We start from the raw sequence: 21196 nt of genomic DNA, 5'->3' as shown, positions 1-21196 counted from the left end.
CCAAAATGAGTAACTAATGAATTAAGGCAAACAGATTCTTCATCTCAAAGTTGAGTAAGTAATGAATTCAGTAGAAGTGAATTCAAACTGTTGGTGTGGTATAAGGTTCCTGCAGCACACCACAAAACAAGATTCCTGAATTAGGATTAAACCAATTTGGTATATAAACTTTCAGTCAAAAACATCATCACTCACGGTGGTGGTCCGTAGACTTTTATCTCAAGCACATGTGTATCCCTCCCGTTAAGATGATTCGACAATGCACCTATTTGTAACATGAAGGTGTTCACAAAAGCTTCCCTGCAACAAGAAAATGGTTTATGTTTATACTGCAATTATTGAAAGATAGTATAGAAAAAAGTATACACAATCTGCAAGTCTTTTCTAAGATCCATAATGCCATATGAAGATGAAATATTAATTCAAAAATTAAAATTCTTGTATTACCAAAAAAAAAAAAACATAAAACAAAAACCTAAAAAAAGCAGAAACTTAACAAATATCGGCTACCTATGATCATTGCCAGATAAAGATAGGTATACCCAACCAGTTGGCTTGACAAGTTCTATTGTTTATTATATCCTACAATCAAATGAAAAACAAGGAAGAATGAGATCAAGCTGATCCAAGACTATATTCAAATCACATTATAATGTGTGCTCCAATAATTAACGAGTGATGATAAGAAATTCAAAAAGAATACCTTCAAGTTATGAAAACCATCTCCGGAAAGGATTGAGATCTTACTAGGTGTATAACTCTTATCAAGATTACGGCATAAAGCGCCACTAGCTGAAGTAATAAGAAATCCCAAATAATATGATTAAAATGCTACTGTTTGACGATATAGAGCATAGGAATATCCAACACATACAGGAATATGCAAGCAATACTGCTACTGCACTTACTTGAAGCTTAACTTTCTTTTGACACTGAAATATTTTCTGCTAGGGGTGTTCTTCGGGTAATTTTTTTGCGTTTCAGGTTATAAGGGTTTGAGCTCAATGGAAATTGACTCAAGAACCGACCCAAATAAGATCGGCTTGTTTGGGTTTTGGGTTGAATGGGTTGGGTAAATTCAGGCTGGGTTTCGGGTTTAACAGAACAAAGAAAATAATTGAACTCCGACTAATTTCAAATTTTCAATCAACTCCCAAATACATGTTAAACTCAACCAACTATTACGCCTACTTCTATTGTTAAGGTGAAAGCTATTAATTTTAGTAGATTATAATCAACTATTATTCTTACATAACATATTTTTAATTGTTTATTGTCTACCAACAATAGCAATTAATATTACTTTGGTTACACATTAAACCAAATCAACTATTAAAATATCATAACTTTAAAACAAGATAATAGCAAGGGTATGTTTCATTAAAGCAAGTATGAATAATCTACCCTTTTGAAGAAACATTAATTGACCCCGGGCAGATTACGGATAATCTGGGGGTTAAATAGATGTTTCCCACGAGGGGTTAGGTCCGGCAAAGATGGTTCTTCTGATGACCTGCAAAACAGACACCGTGAGCTCGTCACTAAGAAGGGGGGGGGCACCTCCTTGTGACCACCATCCGGCGTGAGAATAAGACTAGATTGCTCTTGAATATAAGTGTATATTAAGAGATTGCTAGAGAAGATAAGATAATGAGATATCAGATAATGTAAGGTAATGTAATGTCCATACCATTCCAAGGTGTTGGAGTATTTATAGCCGAAGGTAGGTTTCCAAGAAGGTACAGCCGGCTGAATAGTATTCCTGTTCTGCCAACTGTGGGCTACGCACATGCCATGCTGGTAGTTGGTGGGTAGGCAGCGGCTGATAGTGACCAGGCCGGCTGTGTACTATTCTTTTCCACCAATTGCAGGCTATGCACATGCTACGACAGGTTGGTGAGTAGGCAGCGGCTAATAGTGACAGGGGTTGGTGAGTAGGCAGCGGCTGATAGTGACCAAGCCGGCTGTATACTATTCCTTTGTCACAGTGAGCTGTCGCTGCTTTGGTCAGACCTTTTGTCCATACCTCGTCAGGTACAGTACAAAAGGTCCTCCAGTAGCGTACGGACTGGCTCATTTGGGCGGGAGTGTTCCCGGCTTGCTCACTCCTTCTTCAGGTGACATTACTGAATTATTTAAGAGTTAAGTGCCTTGTGCGTGTAGCCTTGCTGCGCGGGTAGCCTTCCCTGATGGCTAGTATCCGTTACTGCGGGAACAGGCGGAGTACGTCGACCATTGGGAGGCTTTTCCTGCGGGTACAGCTTGCGTACAGCGCGTAAGGACGTCACGTCTCTGAGCATGGTGGGTCCTGCGGATCCAGTCGGTTTCTGCGCAGACGTCTCTCTTCAAGGTGAGTCTTGCGAGTTTAGCCTTTGCGCAGACGTCCCTGTTGAAGGTGAGTCTTGCGGGTTCAACTGCGCAGACGTCCCTCTTTGAGGTGAGTCTTGCGGGTCCAACTGGGCTCTGCTGGGACCTACCTCTTCACCTTTAAAACAAGATAATAGCAAGGGTATGTTTCATTAAAGCAAGTATGAATAATATACCCCATAGTTGTATGGTACAATGGTTAAACGACTATGTGAATGGTTTTAAACCATCGTGCATCTACTTTCATAGTTCATTTTGTCCAATGTAGAAGAATTTTGTCAGTCAAGCATATATTCAATTGCTACTAGATCACGTTACTTGGGTCTACCTGAATTTGGGGATTTCAGTCCAAATACCAACCCAACTACTTGATCTCGGGCGGGCTAAGCGTTTAAACAGGTTGGGCAAATAAATGTCGGGTTATTTGGTTCTCGAGTCGCTTTGGGTCAGATACGGTTGAAAAACACACCCCTATTTCGTGCCATGTGAAGGTGTTTTTGTTCCATGCATGTAATTGGTGGATATACACAAACACCGCTAGTGACCGACATTCACACATTAAAATTAGAGCATTAAAATTAGGGATAATGACCAAAATAATCCTTTTTACCAACAACATTGCTTAACTAACCCACTCAAACCAACAATATCCAAAATTGCCACTTTCTAAACTGTCGAATCCAACATATTAGAACTGACATCCGACAAATCTATTTGACACCCTTCCATTTTTTAACCAACCATATCTAGACACGTATACACTTAAACGGCCGGCCATAAATTTATTTCGTTGAGCTTCATATATATATTCTCTCGGTCTTCATATCTATTTTCTCGGGGCAGATGAAATAATATCACATAAAAAACGAGGCCCGACAGAACAGATACGGAGGCCCGACAGAACAGATATGAAGCCCAACATAATAATGGAAAGCCCAACGAGATAGATTTATGGCCGACCGTTTAAGTACATACGTGTCTAGATGTGGTTGGTCAAAAAACAGAAGTGTTTCAAATAGATTTGTCGGATGTCAGTTCTAATATGTTGTTGATAAAAAAGGTCATTTTAATCATCATTTATGTATTGATTTGATAGAAATTGAAAAGTGCAAACTTTTCTTTTTTGGAATTACTTATTTGCCGCTTGCTTTCTGTTTCGATGTAATCACTACGATGCTTTTTTATTAATAATAACTAATTTATAATTAAAAAAAATCTTTTATTTAATCTTTACATATATACCAGGAATTATTATATTAACAAATTTTCAAAAAAGAAAAAGGATATATTAAAATTATATAAATGAAAGAGCATTTCCATTTTATAAATCTAAACTGTTTTCCAGAACCATAACAGCGTCTAGTGGTTTGTTTTCTATTTTGATGAGTTTGAGAGAAACGTGGCGGGAAGATAGCACAACCAGAAACAAGAAACCACCAGATATCGCCACGTTGCGGAACGTAGTCGGTACACCATCCCACTTTAACCGCAACATCTTCCATTTTAACTTCCTCTCAAAAATTATCACAATCTCTTCCAAAATATTATTATACTCTTTATTTCTCAGGCTTGCTAGTTTTGATCAGATAATTAAAATGGGGAAAGCGGTGGTTGTTATGGTGTTATGGCTGGCAGCTGTTGCGACGGTTTGCCGGAGTGCGAGCACTCCGGCGGAGAAGGGCGTGGAGAACGTAAAAGACAAGGTGAGTGATGCCGCAGAAGGTGCTTTGAATGAGGCTAAGGATAAGGGCGGTACATGGAAAGATTGGGCAGTCACTAAAGTCACCTCGTAAGCTATGTTTCTAATTGACATGCTAGATATATTAATCTAGATTATTTGTGTTGAATTTTTTATTTTCAAGTTGTCTGGTCCTAGAAAAATGTAATTTGGTTTCTAGGCTGTTCAGAAGTAAATTAAAAAAAAAAAAAAAAAAGTACTGAAAACTAAATGGTTACATGCATGGCAAGCAAAAACTTATAAATTTCCTAGAACATAGAGAAATAAATATAGATTAAAAAAAAGTTTTACATTAAGCTGTTTAATTTGAATCAATTCGCTACTAAAAAATGAGTCATCTCCCTACCACAATTTTCTGTTGGAAATTTGCTACAACTTTCCGACAAAAGTAAATTATTATAGATAACACAAATATTAGTGTGTTTTTCAACAGTTTTCTGAAATTACGTGATGTTATAGGAATTTTAGCAGGAAATTTTTGTATGCTGGAAAATGAGATGCTTTCGAGTAGGGATTGAACACTTATAATATTGCATAGCCTTGTTTTAGTATATTTGGTATGGGCATCTTCTGAATTTTCTGGGATTAAATCCAGTGATTTCATTTGCAACTCGTGTTTGGAAATGTTTAGGGGTCTTGGTATGGACCAGAAGGATGTGAAAGAAGGTGCTCAAAGTGCTGTGGATAAAGCCGGCGAGGCTGCATCAAAAAGCACATCGCAACTGAATTCTGCTGCTTCTGGTAACACCTATCCACAGACATTCATGTATTAATATGTGTACCAATAGACACCTATAAATGAGTATAATCATGCATATATATCTCGTTTCATGGAAATAGATTCTTGTTGTGTGATTGCTATGATGCTGCATCAAGAAGCAAATCTATAGTAAATTTTGCTGCTGGATGCGTATACTTTTTGAATTAGTAGGCGGTTTAAGATGCACGATAAGTATTTTTAGGCATTTTTTGTAAGTTTTTTGTAGTTCTAGTCACTTCGGTGCTACAATTCACTTGTGTGGCAAGCAAACGTATAGAGATGAAGAACCTTAATACAGATTAAGATCCTGTGAAAGCTCATTTTCACTCTTAGTTTACTTGTACCCGCAAGAATGTGCCAAGTTCGCTTGCCTCACCAGCAAGCTCATACAAGAAAACTGCCGGTATGAGTTCCACTTGCGGAGGTAGCGGACTAACTAGAAGTATAAATGCTTAAAAAGAAGCCTAAGTATAGTAGTTAGCTAAATCCTAAACACCTACGTACTAATCATACATTTATGCATACGCTTATAATGTAATTAAGCCTATTTTTTTCTTGCAGAATCATCTAAGTTGGCCTCTGAGAAAGCAGGCCAAGCCGTGAACATGGCTGAGAATGCTAAAGAAGAAGGCAGTGCGAAAGCATACTCATACATCTCTGAACTAGCACATGAAGCCATGAAAAAGGCTCAAGCTTTTGCTGGGGTTGTTGAAGAAACAGCTGAAGAGAAAGGGAATTATGCATATGATGCCGTAGCCGGCGGGGCTGATAAAGCAAAGGTCAAGAGTTCAAACACGGCCAAAAATGCCAAAGATAAGGCATCAGAGGCATACGATGCTGCATCTGAACAAGCAGATAGTACCATACGGATGGCCACAGATAAAGGTTCTGAACTCAAGAGGACAATGGACGATGCAGTGGCGGATGGCAAAAATAAAGCACAAGATGCGTATGATGCGGCTTCGGATAAGGCTGGTGAAGCTAGAGACACTTTAAAAGATGCAATGTCTCTAGGCAAAGATCAAGCTAAAGCTGCTAAAGAAAATGCTTCAGATGCTGCAGCGAGCGCGTATGATACAGCTAAAGAGCAGGCCAAGGAAACTTATGAGGTTGCGAAGGAAAAAACATCGGATGCTGCCGGTAATGTTGGAACAGCAGTGAGAACATAGAATGTATGGAAATGCAACATGTACGCCATGTGCACCGACTCGATCTCCATGAGGTTTCGTTCTTTGTTTCTCGTTTTTGGTAAGATATATGCTGATGTTAGATTGTTGTAGGTTCTTTGCTCTACGAAGGCAAGTAATATATGATTTGTTTCTTGTTGGGAGTGTAATAAGGTGTATACGGTAGTGAGGTGCCAATGATATGTTATATATGAAGAATTATTATACATTATATAGTTCCCGGTGGGAAGAAAAACTGCTATGATGTTTAACATACACCGTCCGATCATGCTGAGATCAAATCTGGATCATTCAAAGTTCAATAAAACCTTCTAGACGCTAGTAGAAAGACGAGCTTTAGATGTGGTGAAAACGAGAAACCGTGTCAAAAAATAGGGCCTCAAAAGCTATACTTCTTTTTAGACGCGGTTTTGGAAACCGCGTCAAATGCTTAAAACCGCATCAAATGCTCTACTCTAATTTCCAAAAAATCATTTTTAGCCACACTTTTAAACCGCGTCGAATACCTCCTTACCGCAGCAAATAAGCAACTCGTCTTTCCAAAAAAATATTTTTAGCCACTCGCAAACCGCGTCAGACGAGCATTTATAATTTGCAATTATGGCGTCAAATCCAGAATTTAACTTCCCAAATCTATTTAAACCGCTCACAATCAAATTAATCGACCAAAATAACACAATTAACCATAATGCAATAAATCTAAAATTTACAATGTAAACTTCAAAACATGGTTTTCAGCTAAACCGAAATGCATTAAATCCATAAGTTTACAATAGAGTCTGTCAATCTATTAATCAAAATATAATCTAAACTACAAATACTTCTAATCAACTATACCAAACTTTGTAACAAGCCCGTCATCAAGTTCTCAAGTAAGTTCTCGATCTCTGTTTCAGTAACAAGCGTCATGTCGTGCACCATCTTAAAAAGAAATAAAATAGAGTAAGTTAGTATTTAAGAAAATCAAACAAATATAAAATATAAAATACTTACAAGGTCATAAAATTTGTTTTGATAAGTATACACAAAATCAAACATATATTTGAGCACCATGAAACCACATTCCCAATTGGATGGTTGTTGTTGACACTACAATAAATTAACAATTAATTATTTAAACTTAAAAAAATAAATCAACTAAGAAATATGAATCATACCAGAATCATTGTCCATGTAAAATTGATTTCACTAAAAGCATACCGAATTACTTCCAAAAGAAGATATTTAGATTGATCCTTTTTTCCCGCTATCATTAGAGAATCTAAAATATATACTCGTGCCTTTTTGGGGATAATAATGAATAGGGACCAATAATTGCTCCAAAAATAAAAAAGAAAAAAAAACATCATCTTAGAGAACAATTAAGTACTAATAAAATAACGAAAAATTAATTAAAATAGATTAATAAGTAAAAATTATACATAAATATAATGCCAGTCCAAATATGGTGTAAGGAAGTATTCTTTATCTTCATGAAAGCTACATAGACCGGAGATATGTCCTTCACATTGACATATATTATGCAAAGCCATATAAGATTTTGATAAACAATTATATTTATATATAAGCTTTAAATTGTAAGACTTTATATTACCTCAATATCCGAATATACAATATGTGAGCCACTCGGACCAGATCCATCAAAACCCAGGCTTGCGCACACAATTCGTCTCTTCTGGCTCACGTTCACCTCTAGGTTCTTGTCCACCCTTTCCCTACAATCTTTAAAATACCCTCCTTGAACTTGTGATTTCTCAATAAACTCAACATCAAATATTACATAAATTAATATATACACACATACTTATAAAAAGACTTATATTCATATAATGTCAACTATAGAATATGAAACCGTCTGTGTTTGGCCCCCTGCTCAGGTCCAAGAGTTTCAATTAATGGATCAGATTGCCCATTACCACAAGTTCCATCACGTTTCATATTATTCTCAGCAGCAATCTATTATAAAGTAAGCATATATGTAAAATATAAATGTTCAAGTATTCGACAGATTTAATATATAGAAATAAATATATAACTTTACTTACCATTTTTCTTACTGTTGCATCCAGTTGACCAATGTCATCATCACCATTTTTTGAGTCCTTATCCCTTCTAGTCGCGACCCTCTGTTGACAACGGCTGTCTCCCATTTCAGCGAGTTCTAGATGACTTTTCACGAGTGAAGGCCATATTGTGTCCATTTTTTTTTCAAACCCTTATATCCTATGCGTCCTAACTTGTGCGGGTGTTTGTTTGCTTGTACATTTGAACTTGCCTTTTCACTTTTTCCCTACAAATTAATTAGCAAACTATTGTATTAATATTTTCGACACTATTACAATAATAATATATATAATACATTAGCATATACCTTAGCTTCTTCGGTTAACCTTAAGATTGAGATAATTAACCTTAACAACATCTCTTCGTCAATGGCCTTTACTTCATATCTATTTAAACAAAATTCAAATTGAATATAAAAGCCAGAAGTGTACCTACACGCTTGATAAAAAAACTGGTTTATAAATCCACAACTCAGAAATCCTTTCTGAATCGATAAAAAGAAAAACCCATCAACAATTTTGAACAAAATTAGAAAACAAATTAATAATCAGAAAGAGCAAAGCAAAATTGATACTTTTTTAATGCAGAAAATAATACCAAATGGATGTTCTTCAAAATCGCTGCAAAATTTAGCTCCAAACGTGGTGATTTGAGGGGGGGGGGGGGGGGGTTTAGGGCTCGAACAGATCAAGGAGAATGTAATCGAACATGTGAAATTAACTGCGTGAAATAACTGCTTGAATTAAGCTAGTTAGGGTTTTGGAATTTGGATTGTTAATGTTTGCCGCCTCTTTATTATTGTTTTTTTGGAACTGCCTGCCTATTTTTCCTTTTTTTTTTTTACTAAATACCTGGTAAACTTATAATGAATACGTGATCTATTATTTTGAAATCAAGAAAGGTATATCTTTTTATTTTTTAAAATATCATGTTACATATAGCACAAACTAAGATTTATGATTTTTATTAAATTTGGAATGTATAAATATATTTAATATAACATAAAATTTTCAATTTTTAAAATCATTAAAACTCTATCCATAATTATAAATTTTAAACATATCTGAAGGAAGTTTAAATTAGAAAATACGGTAGTAGAAACTCGGGTAATTAGGAGAGAGCATAAACCGGGTAAGACTCGCGAGACCCGAACCGATGAAACCCAATTATTTACAATAAAGCCGATTTCTGAATCCTGAGAATAACACTAAACGAGTCCGGCTCAGGCATCACATGTCTTAACATGTTTGCTCACCCCTACATGTAATACACAATCCATAGAAAAAAAGTTAGATAAAATTATTAAATTACAAAGCATGCAAAGAGCACATCTTACCCGGAACAATGGAGAGAAAGCGGCTAGTTAGAGTTTGTGAAATGGCTATAGAAACCGGGTCATAGAGTATAGTTAGATAATGCGGGTCAAATACCAAAAACGGGTTCGTGCCTTGCACCATTTTTTTGTTAGAATATCAACAATATAAATATCATGTATAAATGTCACCGAAAGATAATGATTACATTAAAACATAAGGTAAGAGGGCAAAAAGCTGCACCGCTACCCCTTTTTGAATCCCCCCTCCCCCCACCCAATAAAAATGTTTGATTATTATTTTTCAACCCTAGACAAACCCAAACCCAACGACAAATCTATACCCCCTCCCCCCAACACACCACCACTTATCGCTCGGGGGCGGTGTTATAGCCCAATATCACTAAAAAAAACAAAAAACAAAAAAAAACAGCGTCGCCCACTACACACAACCTTATGTAATAGTTATTTTGTAGTAGTTATTTCGATTCCCCGTTTCGTGCATTCTCATGATTCGAGAATCAGTCCTATTGTAAATAACTAGGTCTAATCGGTTCAAGTCTTGCCCGACCCTATAATGGCATTCTTAGGACTCAGGAACCAACCCTATTGTAAGTAACTAGGTCTGATAACTTTGATCTATTTACGTATGAACCGATTTTTGCCGACTCTTTACATTTTTCTAACTACCCACCGCCTCTTTATTTCACATAGTATTTCTATTATTTATATTTTTTTTATAAAACATATCTTTCTCCATGATAAAGTATCAAATTTTAAGATTTCATTTTTTATTGAACTTGGAATGGATAATCCAAAATTTATGTATTTAAAAGCATTAAAAGCCTATCTATAATTTTGAATTTTAAGAATAGAAATATAAGTACATAATTTTTTAAATCTTCTAAAATTTTCTTAATTTCATCAATTTTATAGTTTTATTTGTTTACTTCAAGTTTTCAAAATATCAGAAGTTTATTTACATGTTTATTATATCTCAGTTCAAGCTTATTTCTTCTAAATAATTACAACATACTATATGTTTGGCTAAAAATTACTAATTTGTTTACAAAATATATTATTTACAACCTTTAAACTTGTTTCTTATTAAAAATATTTAAGTTAAAATAAAATAAATAATGCTCGAAAATCGCTTGATGTTCGATCGAAAAATGCTTGGTTCGATTTTGGCTTGTTCCAAATTTCAGTCGTTCGGTTCGGTTCGGTTCGGGTGTAGATGAGCAAGCCTTCACTCATTTCAGCTCATGAACAACCCTAGTAATTTGTCTGATTTGAATAGATAGACTAAAAGACTTATGTTAAATTGGGCTAACATATGGTACAATTTGCGAAATATGGACTAAAAAACTTATGTTAATTCTTCGATAAGTAAATGATGATGGAAGAGAGCAAAAAGGAAACTGACGGTTGTGTGTCAATGAGGGTAATTAGATTACAAGTGTATTATGGATAATTAAAACCTAGAGCTTTAGACACGGTTTTACCAAAAACACGGCTAAAAATGAGCCCCATATCATTTGACGCAGTTTTGTAGCTTTAGACGTAGTTTTTTTACAAAGTAGATTTTTGTGATATTATGAAACCTTTTTAGATGCGGTTTTGGGTGTTAACCGCGTCAAAAAAGAAAACTCAAACGCGTCTAAAGCTTGTTTTTCTACTAGTGAGAAGCCGCAGTTATGGGCGTTTATGCATTCCCTAAATAATTTCTAAACTTTAGCCCATCTGATAAATAACATACAATTCAAATTTATGGGCGATTATGATAATTCCTACACTTTAGGCCCATGTGATAAAAACATATAATTCAAATTTCGTCTTATATTCTTTCCAGCTCCAAAAATTCAGCAAAACCTAACCTGATTTAATCATAATATTGATATAGTATTAATTAATATTATAATGTACCATATTTCTTGCATAAAATATTATTAGATAGCATTTACAATTAACATATATATATATATGCTTAAGTTCATGAGAGAAATAAAATTACTGTGACAAATTTGAGAAATAAATATGGACCACTAGTTTTATTTTATGTTTTAAATGTTTAAAAATAATAAAAAAAAATATATAAATACAACAATAAATGCATTCTCTCTTTTCAATTAATACAATTAATATAATCATAATAAATTCCTCTCTTTTCAAATAATACAACTAATATAACCAAAATAAATCCTCTCTAATTGATAAATATCAAAACATAATATTTTTTTTCAATTGATATACTTAGAAAAATTATTGTTATACATAATAATAAAAAATATCATACAAATGTGTTTATTAAATATAAACAATAAAATATACAACATACACAAAATTATATAACCTACACTTGTTTCAAGCAATAAAACGTACGACATACAAAAAAGTATACAACATATGTAATTCAACATCAACAATTATATAAACTAGAAAAAGATACACACATCCTATACGTGTGTAGGTTATATGTTTTTCATGTGTAGGTAATATGTTTTCTTATTTCTTAGAACAAGTGTATGTTACATGTTTTGTGTAGGTTGTATATTTTTTATTGACATTTAATTGTAAGATAGTTTTTGTATTATTCATCACAATGTACGTTGATGGATATTGATATATTGAGTTGGAAGAAACTGGTTTTGGATAGAAAAAATATTTAGTGTATGAATAAATTTTATTTAAATGTGTAGGATAAAATTTTCGAGTGTAGGTTTTATGTTTTTCGTGTGTAGGTTATACGTTTTTATGTGCATGTGTAGTTTATTGATGCTGAATTATGAGTCGGTTATATGTTTTTCGTGTGTAGGTTATATGTTTTCTTATTCTTAGAACAAGTGTAGATTATATGTTTTTGTGTAGGTTGTGTATTTTTTTTGTTGATATTTAATGTAAACATATGTAAGATAGTTTTTTGTACTATTCATCCCAATGTAAATAAGTGTTAATGGATATTAATATATTGAGTTGAAAGAAATTGGCTTTGGATAAAAAGAAATTTTAATGCATGAATAAAGTGTACTTGTTTAGGATAAAAATTCAAAAGAGAAAAAAATAAGTTATAAAAATAAATGAATTCTTAATATTTTCCAATTATTATAATAATTTGATTAGTTATATTAATTAAATAGATAACTATTATATTTATTAGTTATATTAATTGAATAGAGAGCATGTATTAATACTTTCCTCATTTATCTTTAATCATTTAAAACCTAAATTAAAATAAGTGGCCCATATTCATTCTCACATTTCTCACAGTAATTTTATTTCTCTCCTGAACCATTCCCTATCTATCTATCTATCTATCTATATATATATATATATATATATATATATATATATTATTAAACAGATAAACATTTAAAACTTTTACAAATTTAAACCTCGAATCATTCAAATCAAAATATCCCATAAAAGATAAATTTTATATAAAATAGCTAATCTTTTCTATATTCTAATTATAGTAAATTAATAAATAGCATTATGACCATGTTTATCTTTTTTCTTCTGAAAATCAACTGCCTATGAGAAAACCAAATTCATACACATAATCTTTTATACATTTTAAAGATACTAAAATAAATGATAACATTAATACTATAAAAAAAGTAATTTATAAATTAAACCAAATATGGGTTATCTTTGAGTTATGCTTATTTAAAATTCTAAAAAATTCCATTTGCCTCCACTTAAAATGGCGTAAAATAACTTTTGCCACTCTTTAATATAATTTAAAACTGGAGAGTAGTGGGTTAGTGGATTGACACATGGCTTCACTTCATTTGTTAAACATCACTATATAACAACATTGCTAATTGTAAAAACAGCACCCACGCATTTGTCTAAATATGCTACAATGAAGATCACCAACAAAAACACACAAACAGATCTCACAGTAATTTGTTAACCAACTTGCTAACTTCATTTTCTAAATTTGGTAGTTATGCTTAAGAGTGTTTTTGTTCATCTTCTATGTTAGGGTGAGCCTATCTACACACCTTCAAAGTAGGAAGCAGAAAAAAAAATTGAGAAACTTAAAGAAGGAAAGAAAATCATACTTGGATCACCTTCTGTAAGTTAACTTTTTAGACTTTTAGTTTCTATCTGCATTCCGCTCTTCCATCTCTACAAGTTTAGCTAAACTTAAACTGCAATTTGAAATGTCATACATATAATTAGTTCATGAATATAACATTTGAATATTCAATTTTTATGCAGACTAATTCAGATAATGTTTAGATAATTTCATTTGGACCTAATTCAGTCCCTATAAATCTCACCTTCAACAGGAGTTTAGCATTGAGGTATCTATATTTTGTTATATTAAATCTTTTTTGGTTCGCTAATTTCAAAATTTGTTAAAATTATAGGATCGGGAATTTGAAAAAAAAGGCCAAAATAATGAAAAATGTCACACCCCGCCTTTGGGCCTAGGCGTGTGACTCACAGTTGGTACCTGTTTTGCAAATACATCAGAGTTAAGTTCTTTTAGGGAAGTCTTTTGAATAAAATATAATTATATTGAAAACTTGGGATTTAATACCCGTTTAAATATTTCAAATACCTGTCATTTGAAAATATCATTATTTATAAAATTTTGAATAAAACATCTGAGCCATCAGATAACGTCTAATGATTATATCACCAATCTTCTAATATGTCTTGCATGCCCGTTCTAACCTTTACTATATCCCTGAAATGTGGGGAAAATACGTCAGCTATATGCTGGTGAATAACGCTGACTCAATAAAATGTTTCATAATTCATCATAACATAATTACTGTAACATCCTAAAATTTATAATGTTGAATAAAGAAAGTTATGTTAGTGATTTCGCGTTTTTAATTATTAATATCGGGTAGGAGCGGATCAGGGACTTGGATTAATTGAGATGGGTTAAATGAGAATGGGATTTAAGGGATATAAATATCCCCTAAACCCAAAAATATCTTCATTTACATCTATTCCTTCACACTTCCAAAACACACACACCCCATACACAAGCCGACCGGCGGCCGAGAACCGAGGAGAGAGAGAGAGGCCGAGAGCCGTAGAGAGAGAGACCAAGATCCGAGAGAGAAGAAAGAGCGGTTGGTTGTGATTAAGCAAGGAAACAAGATCCAACAAGCTCAAAAAGGTAAGATTCTTGAACTTTGAAGTTTAAAGATCCAAGCTTTTTAGTGTTAAGTGACCGGAAATGGTCGGGAAGCGTAGTGGGTGATATTGAACCATAGCGGGGGTGTTAAAATCGCTCGAAATGTTGGACAGAAACCAAACAGCAGGCTGTCTGGGCAACTTCGCCTTCATCTGGGCAACTTCGCCTTCATCTGGGCAACTTCGCCTTCAAGCGATGAACTTCGCCTGCAAGCTAAGTTCGCCTGATGACCTTCGCCTGCAAGCTAAGTTCGCCTGAGGTTTAAGTTCGCCTGATGACAAGTTCGCCTGAGGTTTAACTTCGCCTAAAGCTAAGTTCGCCTGAGGTTTAACTTCGCCTAAAGCTAAGTTCGCCTGAGGTTTAACTTCGCCTAAAGCTAAGTTCGCCTGAGGTTTAACTTCGCCTGATGACAAGTTCGCCTGAGGTTTAACTTCGCCTAAAGCCAAGTTCGTTTAAAAAATAAATTAAAAATCTAATGAAAAATGTGTTAAGACAGTTAATGGAAATAAAATTTTTCCAAGCTGACCTGGCAGCTCGACCCCAGCCAGGGGCTCTGCCCCTTGAACCCTGCTAGGGGCTGCCGCCCCTAGACCCCGCTGCCAGGGGCGCTGCCCCCGGACCCCCGTTCGTTGTGGGTAGTAATTAAGACTAGAAAGATGTTATAAGTAGTGATAGTTAAATTGATATGTATACTTGTTATACAGTCAGCCGTGCACAACTGAAGAAAGGGATTACGATCAACGGAGAACGTAACCGTGTTCAGGTGAGTTTCTAGCCCCATTTATGTGTTACGTTTTCGGGGCTGTGTGCATACTCAATATGTTTGTTAATACACTTATCCTAAGAGATAAGTGTATGCCTTATGTGGATAATGTTAAATGTATGAATGATTGCTTGATAGTACGTGAACGATCTTCGGATATTGCACGTACTGTCAGGTTGTAACGCTATGTATAAGGTAAGTATGTTATGTATGTTTATGTGTATGAACATGATAGAGATAATAGAAGAAAGAAATGATAATGTATGGTTACGAAAAGGGTACCGAGCCCTACTAATACTCGAGGTATGATGTATGGTTGTATGGTAACGAAGAGGGAATCGAACCCTTCTAATATTCGAAAACTAGGGACCAGACCCTTATAATATCTGTGATGATAGGGATCAGACCCTTATAATATCTGTGATGTTAGGGAATCGAACCCTTCTAATATTCGAAAACTAGGGATCAGACCCTTATAATATCTGTGATGATAGGGACCAGACCCTTATAATATCTGTGATGTTAGGGAATCGAACCCTTCTAATATTCGAAAACTAGGGACCAGACCCTTATAATATCTGTGATGATAGGGACCAGACCCTTATAATATCTGTGATGTTAGGGAATCGAACCCTTCTAATATTCGAAAACTAGGGACCAGACCCTTATAATATCTGTGAGGTTATAGGGCGAAAGGCTCTTTAAAAAGTATGATTATGTATGTAAGGAAAGCATGAAGGTAAAAATGAACGTATGATTATGAATGTAAAGAAAGTATGAAAGTAAAAAATAAAAGTAAAAGCACTTAGGTGTATATGAAAGAAAGTTAAGAGATTAAGTATGAAGCGTAAGAATGTATTGTATGATTATGTGATTAACTAGAACTCACTCAGCGTAGCTGACTTTTAGTATGCACGCAGGTGAGTAGGATGAGGCAGCTCGCTTGAGGAGACACATGGCACTGAACAAGAATCTGGCATCTGAAGACTTACGATGTTTTAATTTTAATGTTTTAATGTGAAAGACAAAGGACGTTTTGAGACAAGTTATGAAATATTGTAAAGTTTTATGAAAGTTTTATATTCCGCGTAAATGTTTTAATTAACTCTGATATTTAGAACTGTGTTTATGAGTAAATCCAACACGAAAGTAGGGTTACCGGTAACGGGGCCTTACAATTACATTCTTTAATACAAAATCACCTTTGATACAACACCAATAGTTTTCAACGACTCAGTGGGCCTCATCCCATCTCATCGGAACTAAAAATACTCATAGAAAACATAATCGGACTTCACTCGCCCTAGAGACAGTCACTTGCCTCTTGGTTAGTATGTTTGTAGTGTGCCCACTACAAATCATGTATGTATGGATCCAGACACAGGTGCATTTTAGCCTGAGTGTTTAGTACTACCTTGCATCTAAAGTTTTAGAGGATTTGAACCAACCCTCATGCAAATACTTTCATAACTCTTTACATATGGGTAACAGTCCATAGTTTACAAGAGTAACTATTTTTTCAAATATCACATAGACGTATTCACATCGAAAACATATTCATACTATAAAAAGGTTAAGTGTATTCACCTTTTGATATATTAATGTATCTCACTGAAAAATGCATGTTCTTTATCTCAGACCTATAGTATGAGAATAGCATTTCATAAATAATTAGATCTACAATCTAGCTTTAGACCTTAAGTCTATTTGCATAACTTTTACCTTGATATTCATTTCTTTTATAAAACATATGCAATATTTCTTATTCATGAAGAAACATTTATAACAAATTTCTTCTTTCATAAGAAACATCCTTATATAATAAAGAATAGTATTTTATCTATAATCTTATCTTATGAAAGATACATTTCACTTATTATCTGATCAAGGTATAGACTATACCCCCGACTAGGGTCCAAGCCATATACTAAAATAATCGGGCAGAACCCCTACCTTACGCTGGTATTTGGAGTTTATATGCCTAAGCTTGTACAGGCAGCACTTCTACTTCCTATCGCGTATCGAGGCTTAAACTGTCGAAACCTTGAGGCTTGGCACGCACTACGAGAACCGGCATGCAAAACGAGGCTATATGAGAGAGAAGTGATTGATTTGATGTGTGATGGGATGTGCCGTGACCCATTCTATTTATACTTGATTTTGGACATCTTCGCGCTGCGTGAAGATGCAAGGTATGATGGTTTGCACCGCGCGATGTAACATCCGTATTACGAGATTACTAAATAAAAGAAAATTATTGTTTCGTGTGTGTCGCTCGTTTAATTGTGTGCGTGTTTATATTGGATAAGGATTGGGATTGGTGAAGGAAGTGGGTGGTGGGGTCAATAGCCCTCTATATAAGGCCATTCCCCCCATCCATTCACCATTTCTTCCCAAAACACACACGCACACACTCCCTAGAACACACACATACTCTCTCAAGACCCGAATCCGAATCCGGGCTAAAGTAAGGAAGATCTTGGTGATCAAGTGTCTTTAAACAACAAGAACACGTCCAGATCCTCGTATTGTCTGGATCTGAACTCGAACCCGAAGCAAAAGGTAGGTTTCGGTTTAAATGGTTTAGTTTTATGGTTAGAATCGGCATGCAAACAGATATAATGGTAGATCGGGTTGTGAAATGTAAGAAAAATATAAACTTGGTAAGTTATAACCTCTTGGGTGCACTTTAAGGTAAAAAGGTGGCGTTTGGACTATGAGAGATGTGGGTTCAGGATCAGGTGCATGGGGTCAGAATGTGTCAAAAGTTGAGAAAGAGTAAAAATCGGGTCCTGAGGAAGAGCCACGAAGTAAAATGGCTTTAAAATGGTAAAAACGAAGAAAGGAAGGCATTTCGCTTCGCTCAGCCATGAGAAGCGAAACAGACATTTCGCTTCGTTCAGCCATGAGAAGCGAAACAGGTATTTCACTTCGCTCAGCCTTGAGAAGTGAAACAGGCATTTCGCTTCGCTCAGCCATGAGAAGCGAAACAGGTTATGCGAAGCGAAATTCTATGCGAAATTCTTCCCATGCGAAATTGTTTAAGTTGTTATTAAAATGTGACCCGATTAATTTTCTGATGCATTTTTGTTAAAGAACTGTTAATGAAAATAAAATTTTTCCAAGCTCAACCCCAGCCAGGGGCTCTGCCCCTTGGACCCTGCTAGGGGCTGCCGACCCTAGACCTCGCTACTAGGGGCGCTGCCTCCGAACCCCCGTTAGTTGAGGGTCTCATTCACCTAGATGTAAGAAGTAGATGTGATAGATATTGATACCCGTGCCTTGTTATACAGTTAGCCGTGCGTAGCTAAGGAAGGGCATTACACTTAACTCAAAGAGAAATAGGACCCAGGTGAGTTTCTAGCCCCATTTCTGCGCTATGTTTTGGGGCTGTGTGCATACTCAATGTGATTAGTTAATACAGTTACCTTAACTGGTAAGTGTACGCCACATGAATGTTTATAATATACCTAATTAGTATAGAAAGAGTTAAACGTATGTGTGAAGAGGTATATGAGAATAGATACAACTAATGAAAGGATGGTAAGTATGAGGTGTATAATGTATGGATGGTATGTATGATATGTATAGTTTGATATATAAAGGGTTGCATACCCTAATAATATATGCGAAGAATGAAGGGGTTGCATACCCTAATAATATATGTGAAGAATGAAGGGGTTGCATACCCTAATAATATATGCGGAGAATGAAAGGGTTGCATACCCTAATAATATATGCGAAGAATGAAAGGGTTGCAGACCCTAATAATATCTGCGAAGGTTATAGGGCGAAAGGCTCTTTAAAACGTAGAACGATATGTACGTATGAAATAACTAAAGTAAGAAGAAGTATGAATGTATGAAAGTAAGAACGTAAGAGCGAATGTAATATGTGTCTTCGAATATATATATATATATATATATATATATATATATATAAATGTGTAAGAATGAGAATGAGATGCATGTTACCTGCTTAACTAGAACTACCTCAGCGTAGCTGACTTTTAGTATGCACGCAGGTAAACAGATTGAAGGAGCTGGCTTGAGGATGGCACGTGGCAGGGACTGGAAGACTGGCATCTTGGAAAGGAATGTCATGAATTAATATGATATGTTTTAAGATAAGTGTACTTTTTTTAAGACAATATTCGATGATGTGTAATGTAATGCATGAAGTTTTAATGATTCCGTGAAAAGTTTTAATGAACTCTGATTTTAGAACTATGTTTATGAGTAAATCCAACGCTAAAGTAGGGTTCCGGGATCGGAGCCTTACACGCGAAGTTGCTATAGGGTTGTTGAGTCATCAGTAGGGTTGTCACGTGTCTTTTCGTGCTGCCACGTGTCACGCATGCAAAAGTACAACTTCGTGTCGTGCTAAGAATCCAGATCCTGCTACTTCGCGTTGCGCGAAGATGCTCAAAGTCAGTTTAACTATTTTATCCTTCGCGTAGCGTGAAGATTTGATGTTTGATCCTTCGCGTTGCGCGTAAGTTCAAATTTCATATTTCCATTTTCAGTCCCTGTGCTATAAAAAATTATACTAAAGCGGCCCTTATGCGGCTCGCGGTGATGCGAGCGTGCGAAGTGCAAAGTGCGCCATCAAAATGCCACATTACGCCCATCACCCGAGTCCGAGTCCGTGTCCATGCGCGTGTGCGTCGGGTGCTTCGCACCCTCCACTAGGACTAGTGAGAGTTATTATCATGGAAAATTCCTTCCTTATAAAGTGATTTCATTTCTTTCCTACTTTCCACGTGGGATGGAGTTTCCTTACTTATTTCTTTAACATAAAAATGCCTTCATTTCTTTATCTATTGTTCCCATTACTTTTCTCATAAATATTTTGGTCCTTCATCTTTATAATTTTGTCAAATTTGGACCGAAATTTTGTGGATATTACATCCTGTAACATTTCGGTTTTTCCGTTTCATATTTAGTACCTGACCCGATTCATAGTCGGTTAAAATTATTAATAAAAGGTTTCTTTTTATTTAATTATTCCTTTTATATTTACTAAACTATCAACAAAATGCAAATTAACCCCTACACTTACTTTTAATCCGTTTTGCATCCACAATCAAAGTCTAGGGACCTTTATGCAAAACTTATTCAAACCCTTCTTCCCCTCTTTCCCTCACCCCGTCGCCGACAACTCCCCCCCCCCCCCCCCACCTTGTCTTGGCCCTTAATTCTCGTACTTAATCAAAAATCAAGATTATCAAATCGTTTATTACCAAAACACGCGTTCACCGACACCCTAAATTGGGAATTGATTGTCCATGAACAGCTAATACGACCTAGAACAAGTCGCAGCTGCCTATGGCTTCATTACGTTATATAAACACAATGAAATCACAATTAATCGTGCACACACCTTCCTTTCAACCTTGCGAACCAAAGCCCTAACCTAGTTACATTTTCGAAGCCGTCAAGAACCCGTTTTGATCTCAAGCAGGCCGTGACCCTACTGATTGATCATTAACCCTCAATCCGCAACTATAAACGGTAATTGATATATGGTTTATACTCGTTTTAAGCAATAAACATTAACCCTAACTCAATTCGCATCAACAATTAACCATTAACGCGATTTAAGAGCTAGGGTTTATGTGAATGGATATGAACAACTGAACTGGTTTATTTATGTAATCACTTTCATGATGTTAATGTATAGGCAGTCTGGCCTGGTGGTTTGTATGCTCGTGCATATGCCAGAACCGGCCTGGGGCGCGGGTTCGAGCCTCCTCAGGCCCAGTTTTTTTTGTATTTATCTTTAAAATTCATTTTAAATGTTTTTCTATTAATATTATGTATATATAATACTAGTTAAATG

At 35.3% G+C, this 21196-nt stretch overlaps 1 protein-coding gene across 1 annotated transcript; it reads left to right on the top strand.

Moving 5' to 3' along the window:
• Nucleotides 1-3953: 3953 nt before the first annotated feature.
• On the top strand, nt 3954-6183 carry LOC143546352 (uncharacterized). Its single transcript, XM_077038039.1, has 3 exons — nt 3954-4156; nt 4737-4846; nt 5427-6183. The coding sequence occupies exons 1-3, from the start codon at nt 3963-3965 to the stop codon at nt 6032-6034; spliced, it is 912 nt and encodes a 303-aa protein (XP_076894154.1). The 5' UTR covers nt 3954-3962; the 3' UTR covers nt 6035-6183.
• Nucleotides 6184-21196: the final 15013 nt, after the last annotated feature.

The sequence above is a fragment of the Bidens hawaiensis genome, unplaced genomic scaffold (genome assembly GCF_021521415.1).
Source record: "Bidens hawaiensis isolate Kalapana, Puna unplaced genomic scaffold, B.hawaiensis_p1.1 tig00000904_1, whole genome shotgun sequence".
NCBI lineage: Eukaryota > Viridiplantae > Streptophyta > Magnoliopsida > Asterales > Asteraceae > Bidens > Bidens hawaiensis.
Note: the sequence above shows the minus strand (reverse complement) of the source record. Positions and strands in the feature narration are given on the sequence as shown.

Bases quoted from the DNA above. Each gene is read 5' to 3' on its own strand.
- LOC143546352 (XM_077038039.1), top strand. From the start codon at position 3,963: ATGGGGAAAGCGGTGGTTGTTATGGTGTTATGGCTGGCAGCTGTTGCG. The intron at 4,157-4,736 runs GTAAGCTATGTT...GGAAATGTTTAG, and splicing joins GCAGTCACTAAAGTCACCTC to GGGTCTTGGTATGGACCAGA. The intron at 4,847-5,426 runs GTAACACCTATC...TTTTTCTTGCAG, and splicing joins ACTGAATTCTGCTGCTTCTG to AATCATCTAAGTTGGCCTCT.